Below are 8,939 nucleotides of genomic sequence, written 5' to 3'. Positions count from 1 at the left end.
TTATATTTTTAAGTTTACTAGTGACTGTTGAATCGGCCGAACAATCGTCTTCAAAACTCAAACTGATTTAAAACTATTTGGGAAACCCAAGACCGATTAAAACACAAATATATTTAACGTAGAAAGAGTGCGCACTGAAGAATTGGACATCGAAAAATTAATTTTAGACTTTAGGAACAAAAAAGCCAAAAAAAAATGTTTTGAAGTAGGTAGTTTTAAAAGCATATAAATTATTATTTTGATAAATTATTGTTATTATTGTTATTATTTTTTTTTTTTTTTTTATATAATTAAGTGTTAATGTATATTTGTTCAATTAAAAAAAATTAAAATATAGTTTCTTCACGTTTTCAGACATAAAATATGCATTTATCAATAACATTTTGTTTGTTTTGCACCCTGGCCCTAAAAACCTTATTTGTGGCACTGGCGCACTGCTCCCATAATTAAATTATTCTTACAGAAATTTAAAATACCAAAAATATTAATGCAAAATTGTATTTATAGACATTTTAAATTCAACATGCGTGGAATTAGACATTTAAACGAAAGATAAAAATGTTTCTTTAAATGGTTTTAATTAGGCACTTGGTCTTTACTCAAAAAATGATATTCATATAGGGTTTAGGGACAAAAACTTTTACAAATATTATTATTATTTTCTATACACAACAAAATATTCATAATACATATTTGAATATTTCTATAAGTACAAATTTTAAGCTATTTATTTTGTTTTATTATTTATACTATGAACATATTATAATCATTGTTTATCAATACTATTCATAATAAATGTCCAATGATAAATACACCGTTCTACTGAAAATTAGTACATATTAACTTATAATAGTTACATACTACATAATTATAATAACAATAAAATATGATATAATAGTGTAACATTTATTTTATATTATGTTCGATGTTTTAGAAAAAATATTTCAAACTTTTATTTTTAGAAGTAATATACTTACAAATTAATTTAAAAATTTCCTTATAAGTACTTAGAGTCTACATATATTCCATGTAGTTACTATCAGAACTCACTCATCATTCATAATTTTTTCTCGTACTATCACTTTTATCATTAAATTATATTTTAACATAATATATATTACAGCGGTCAGCGACTTTTAATATTTACTCAGTGACAAAATACACTCAAAACCTACTATACTGCAACAGAGCTATTTATGTATTTCTTTTTTTTTTTTTGTTTGTTTATTTACCAAATCAGAATTAAGTAGTTAATACATATTTTATATTTATAAAGTAGTAGTATATTATGTAGATATTTAAATGGTCTATTACAGTTCACAGAAAACTGTTATTTCATATTTATAACTACTTAATGTTTTATAGCCTATGTCCTATAATTGCACATGTGTTTTAATTTTATGAGATTGAATAACTATTATATTATTGGTATTACTTTGACTATCCTATTAAATTGTCCTATGACCTATATGCAATTATTGAAATATCATACATGATATCTAATGACTTTATAAGTACATACAATATAAATAAACATTACAATTATTATTTCATTTAAGGAAATTTATTTATTATTTTTGTATCCCATCTAAATCTTTTCGTAAATTTCCAATTAATCAATAATCTAAACACTAAGTGACACAAAACGTAGGCATTTTTTTATCGAGATGTTTAATATGTCATTGGTACAACTATACAATATATTATTATATCTACTTATACATGACTAAACATCTATTAGATAATATACTTATATTGCATCACTAAAATAATATTGATTTGTCACAATAATAACAAGTTATAATATAATATATAAATATACCTGAAAAAAAGATTAATTATCTTTCAAAAATCTATTTATATATAAAAAATATTATAAGAATAATATGTAGATAAAAATATTTTATAAGCTTAAATCAAATTAATCACTAAGATACGCATCTAGGTAGACGGTTGAAATTTTTAATTCGAAAATAAATTTCACTTGATAAAATTAATAAGCATACTTTAAAATACTAATCAATTTACGAAGCAGTAGGAATTTTGTATAAATGTAAGCTATCGTTTTATTTTTCTGAGATTAAAATATTTTCATTGATTACGCACACTAAACACGCACTAAAAATGTATTAAAAATACATAATATTATACTTAAATAGATGGCGCTATATTTCAATATGCAACACGCATATATTGTATATGTATACAACGTTATTAGATACTTAAATACATAAAATACTAATATTAATATAATGAAAATAATGATAATAATAGTAATGCAAAAACGACACTTTAGGACAACAGGTACTAATAATGATAATAAAAATTAGTAATTTTTAACTAATAATAATATGCTAACTATTACATATAAAAACTTTTGTTGTCTATAATATTGTTATTGTTTTTTCAGTTCTTTTTTTTTTTAGTTAATTAAATGTATGCAATTTGTACTATGTAACTCGACTATCTCAATAACTACTTATATTATTAATATTATTTACTATCACAATCACGATAAAATTACAATTCTCCGTATCCCGCACTCTATTCCCACCACTGTAGACTCGAATAAATAATATACAGTTCGTTTACGTTGCTACTAATATTGTAATATAGACAATTTAACAGTAAACCTATACCTGTAATGCTAGTAACTACGTGGAGTGTATAGGTATATTAGTTGCCACTTCTGTATATAGGTACACAGAACGGCGGAGGTGTCTACTTTCTATTTTTTCATTCCTACCGCTCAAGTGCTGAACGTAGTCGTATAGTATTATTGTAATATACATTGACACGTTATTTTACTTACGTCGCTAAAACTCAATAAACATTATTTTTTGCTTTAAAGTATATTTTATAATAAGCATTAATACGATATACTTCCAAACGCCGCATCATGACGTCGTATAAATTGACGTATTTTAACCTAACGGCTCGGGCTGAACCGATCCGATTTCTCTTATCATATCTAAACGTCGATTTTGAAGACGTTCGATTTGAATTTGAAGAATGGCCAAAGATCAAATCTAGTAAGTAACTACTGTATTTATAAACATATATTTCCTATACAATTCTATATATTCATAATTCATAATAAATAAATAATATTGTATAATAATTTCACTGTATTTTCAAAGTATATAATGTTGGGTAATTTTTTTCTCTTTTAAGCCATGCCGTTTGGCAAAGTCCCGGTATTGGAAATCGATGGAAAACTAGTTAATCAGTCTGTAGCCATTTGTCGATACTTAGCGAAAAAAGCCGGGTTGGCCGGTGGTGATGAATGGGAATCGTTATTAATTGACGTTGCTGTTGATAACATTTACGAAATAAGACAAGGTTAGTGCTGTAATTTATATTTTAAGATCAAAACAATTTTATTATATTATTATCTCACTAACTATAAAATTTCTGTATCATAAATATTTAATAAATGTAATTAAAAATAACCAAGTAATAACTTTTATTTTTAAAAATATTTATTTAATACATATAAATATTAAGTATATAATATAAAAAATATTATGTATTACATATATGTACAATAATAATAGTATCTAAATTTAAAAAAATATTGTAAAAAATGTATGCTTAAGCACAAATAATGTCATTACCTTTAACTTTATGATCGATCAATTCATTCTAATATTATAGCTTACAATATGTAATTGGTTCTATTTAAAACAAATTTGCTATGTTCTTTGTAAAAGAAGATAAGACATGATAGTATAGTTGTAACGTTCTCTTAAGTAAGTGCATATTGTAGTGAAACTGAGTCAGTAAATATTTTCCGTGTTTCCGTGTGTTTTGAGCGTTTGGACAAAATGTAATTGACCATTATAATTTCATCGCAAATCTTACATGTTGATTCCATAAACTTAACTGTAGTACTTTGGTGATGACTTATGAGGTAGGAATACCTAGCTTAAATGTGTTTCTTACTTTCACTCTAGTGATTATTATTTCTTCTCTTCTTGTGTCGTTATAGGATATTTCCATTTCTTTAATGAAAGGTTTTATATTTTTAATTTGTTTATAAGTAGTATTTTAATTAAATTTTTCTGAATTATTATTTTATCAAATTTTATTAAGTATAAATATTATAATATTTTTTTAAAGAAATCATGAATTATTATCACGAATCAAACGAGGAAATCAAAACAAAATTGCGTGACTCTATTGTGAATAATTCAATTCCATTCTACTTTGACAAATTTGAAAAAATTGTTTCTGAAAACGGTGGATACTTTGTAAATGGAAAGGTATGTATATTGTATAATGCATATATATATATATATATATATATATATATATATATATATTATTTTTATAATTAAAAGTATCATATTATCAAATATTATTTATAGATATTAGATTATTGTATATCTTTTAATCAATAGTTAAATCAATTATTGCAACTATTAGAAATAATAATTGAAACATATCCATTAATTTAGATCTATAAATTTTTTTTTGTTTCACAGTTGTCTTGGCCTGACTTATACTTTGTGTCAATTTTGGATCACCTAAAATCTGTAATCGATGTCGACCTAGTTGATGGCCGTCCACATCTTACAGCTCTTAAACACAAAGTTTTGGCTATTCCTCAAATAAAATTATGGATTACTAAACGACCAAAAAGTTTATTATGAAAATATTTATTCATATTATTTTTTTGTAGACGAAAATATGCCTACTATAGCAAAAGTCAACTATAAGTACCAAAATTAATTATGAATACTATAATTTAATTACATTTTTATAATATTTGTCATTTATATATGTATTTATAATTTTTACTTTAGATGATTAAAAAAATATGCAATGTCTAATATTAAATTATAATGAATCATTTAATTATTTTGTTCGTTTTTGTTCTGTATAAATTAAATTCTTTTATTTTACACCAAAAATGGCCCAATTAAAGTCTTACAAACTTTCAATCTATGGATTCTAGTTTGGACATGGTCATACTTGTAATTAACAAGTACTACAGAAATATTAAATATTAAATAAGACAATAAATTGATCATGAAAAATGATGGTTAGTTTCAAAATCACCAATGCAACGATGTTTATTTTAAAACAAGTCATAATCAACATATTTTTGGAAAACAATAATAATATTTTATGTTCTAATAACTGTAGGTATACCTACCTACTATCATATTTTTGTAATTCATTATAATCAAATAAAGTTTTAATATTGCTCAAGTCCCAAGACGTTTAGGTAATTTTTTGTTTTCATGAAATATTTCGATGTTTATTCAAAACCATACCTATATGGCTTATACTACAAAGTCAATTTTAAAATCAGTTATATAAAAAGAAAAACCTACGAAATTATTGGCTTTAAAAATTGCATATGATGATATTAACAACAATACCGCCTATATCAAAATTATAAAAACTATTACATCTATAATTATAATTTATAACTATAATATTTTCACGGATAAATATGTATAATATATATACATGTAAATATATATATATATATTGATAAAAAGCAATGTGTTCGGTGTATAAGCAATTCACAGTCTATTCCATTTATGGTCCAAAAATCTAATGCATAGATAATCATATATCTGAGGAAAAGCATCTTTTACCAAATTTTTAAATAGGGACTCGTGCATAAGTTTATTTGTTCATAAAAAGGGAAAATCAGTACCTAAATAAAATATTTATTAAAATTGTATATAATTTTAGACTTATATTTTATATTTGGTCAGATTTTTACCAAATTAATGTGTTACAAATATATGTATAGTTTAGATTTAACCAAATTTTATAAGGGGTAAATCCAACATGGACATTTAAATTGTCACAGACATCATTATTGCAGGATTAGAAAGTATATTATTCCTATATTTTAGTATTTTATGATCTAGATCAATAGATATATATCTACCTACATAAAAAAAAAGTATTGTAAATAATAAAGATAAATTGTATAAATGCATCTATGCATGAATGAAAACGTGATGTATAAAGTATAATAATGTAGTATTTTTTTTTACATTTACTTAAAAATACAAAATTTTAATAGTAAGCTACACGGTTGTAAAAGGTGTAATGACTAATTCCGAAAGCCTCAGATTTCTCTAACCGTCTGACGAACTCTTGCAGCGATCTCCCTTTTATATGATTTTATCATTAAGAGTGGTGATTGTGCTAGTGGCGAATAACTGTATAAATATATAAGTGATTTTGGAGTCTCGTAATGTAATTTAGTATTCGGGTCAATTCGTATCCTCATCCGTGGATATAGCATTTCGAGTTTTTCTAGAGTAGAATTGTCACAATACTTTAATGGTTTGATTAAAACTGCACAGTGTTTACTACACTCATCGTCCTGAATTAAACATGATTATGCTATTAATTGATTCATTAAGCGACACCGTATGAAATGTGTGTTACGACTGTTACAAGTATAGTATACAATTATATTTATGATTCATAAAGTACGCAGTAGTGATTATAATAACTATCACTAAAACGTCAAAAATACATAATAGAATAAAATATATCATTTAAAGACGAGATAAAAGTATAAAATCGAGTTCTATACATTAATAGCTTAATAAAATATAATTTTACTAATGATTATAAATACTAATATTTATTATTGATTATACGACTATTACCATTTATTACAGATTACGCGTTTCACCGAGTAAACAAAATCATAGTACGTCAAATATATAACAATATATAATTAATTTTAAAAATTACCACTTTATAAATATTTTGATATGCAGTCGGGTTTTAATAGTATAGAGTATATAGTAGGTACCTAAACAGTAAAAATTATTACGATAAAAATTTGCGGTATTTGATAATAATATACTGTAGGTATACATAACCGATTTCCGTTCAATTTTACACTTTCCTAGTATAATTTCGTATTTTGAAGATATTGCAAAAACTATTCATTTAAAATCCATTTGAGTTCAGGATAAAAAAAATATCGTATATGGTTATTGGTTTTATTAGTTTTTATTACCAAGTTAATCGGTTTACTAGTTGTTCGTTACGACGGGCAAAGTACTAGTAGGTATGTATATAATATCGATCTGGCTATTTTCTCTCATACCATTTTTTTTTTTTAATCTTGAATAAAGTGATTTTAAGTTTAAAATAACGATTTGACAATATTTTTAACGATTTTTTTTTTTTTGTTCTTAATGAATAACAGACATGTAATTTCAAAATCAGCTGAGACTAATTTATAATAGTTTTTAGGGACAGAAAAAAATGTTAAAAGTTTACTCAATGATTTTATAACACATTTAAAATCAGATCTTTGGAGTGTACCTACATTCATATTGACGTTGTATATACATATTTATCCGTGAAAATATTATAGTTATAATTATAGATGTAATAGTTTTTATAATTTTGATATAGGCGGTATTGTTGTTAATATCATCATATGCAATTTTTAAAGCCAATAATTTCGTAGGTTTTTCTTTTTTATATAACTGATTTCAAAATTGACTTTGTAGTATAAGCCATATAGGTATGGTTTTGAATAAACATCGAAATATTTCATGAAAACAAAAAATTACCTAAACGTCTTGGGACTTGAGCAATATTAAAATTTTATTTGATTATAATGAATTGCAAAAATATGATAGTAGGTAGGTATAGGTATACCTACAGTTATTAGAACATAAAATATTATTATTGTTTTCCAAAAATATGTTGATTATGACTTGTTTTAAAATAAACATCGTTGCATTGGTGATTTTGAAACTAACCATCATTTTTCATGATCAATTTATTGTCTTATTTAAAGTTTAATATTTCTGTAGTACTTGTTAATTACAAGTATGACCATGTCCAAACTAGAATCCATAGATTGAAAGTTTGTAAGACTTTAATTGGGCCATTTTTGGTGTAAAATAAAAGAATTTAATTCATACAGAACAAAAACGAACTGAAAAAACAACAACAATATTATAGACAACAAAAGTGTTTATATGCCATAGTTAGCATATTATTATTAGTTAAAAGTTACTAATTTTTATTATCACTATTAGTACCTGTTGACCTCAAGTGTTGATTTTGCATTACTATTATTATCATTATTTTCATTATATTAATATTAGTATTTTATATCTATAAGTATCTAAATTTTTTTATAAGTATATCCATTAATATTGTATGGTTTGTATTTCAACTACCATTTTTAATATTGTTGCCACAGTAAAAATGACTAACTACAATGTCTAACATCGATTATTTGTTTTATAATTGAATGTTCGGACAAAATAGCAGCAATTAATGATGAATATTTTCCAGTTATGAAGGTATACTAATTAATATTTAAGGTGTTGCAAACTACGTTTTAGTACCTGTTGAATAATACCTATACAAGAACTTAGAAAGTATTTATATATTAGTATATAATATCATATATAAAATAAAAACATTAAACTTACCCTCTATGAATTTTAATTAATTAATTATCATATTAGATATCTACGCAAAATATCAATATAAGAATACATTTTTATTTTCCATCGTCATGAATGATATGACGTGAACGTTGTTTACGTGATTCATATTCTAAACGTTAGTTTACAAGATTAGTAAATGTATGCAAGTGTATAGTAGTTATTTACTAATATTTTTATCAGCTTTAGACATATAAATACAAACTATTTATAGTATTAATAACTGTTCATAAGATTAGTCATCTGTTGATAATTAAGCAACTATATATGCACATAAGACTGCAATAAGTCTACTACTTATTTTAATATTTCATATTGATTATATTCATTATATTACTTAATATGATTTTATCTTGCATAATATTTAAAAAAATCTTCAATATGACAAATTTATTATAATAGTGCAAAATACAAATTATTATAATACAACACAAAAGGCTTTTCAATATTTATAAAGGATAAATTTAAAACACT

General features: G+C 23.8%; 1 protein-coding gene across 1 annotated transcript; it reads left to right on the top strand.

Moving 5' to 3' along the window:
* Positions 1 to 2,625: 2,625 nt before the first annotated feature.
* On the top strand, positions 2,626 to 4,751 carry LOC112604069 (glutathione S-transferase-like). The gene is made up of 4 exons (XM_025352935.1): positions 2,626 to 3,032; positions 3,175 to 3,342; positions 4,123 to 4,265; positions 4,488 to 4,751. Exons 1-4 carry the CDS (start codon positions 2,900 to 2,902, stop codon positions 4,653 to 4,655), a joined length of 612 nt encoding a protein of 203 aa, XP_025208720.1. The 5' UTR covers positions 2,626 to 2,899; the 3' UTR covers positions 4,656 to 4,751.
* Positions 4,752 to 8,939: the final 4,188 nt, after the last annotated feature.

Source organism: Melanaphis sacchari, unplaced genomic scaffold (assembly GCF_002803265.2).
Source record: "Melanaphis sacchari strain LSU unplaced genomic scaffold, SCAv2.0 Contig119_pilon_pilon, whole genome shotgun sequence".
Taxonomy (NCBI): domain Eukaryota; kingdom Metazoa; phylum Arthropoda; class Insecta; order Hemiptera; family Aphididae; genus Melanaphis; species Melanaphis sacchari.
This window is presented reverse-complemented; position numbering and strand designations above follow the sequence as displayed.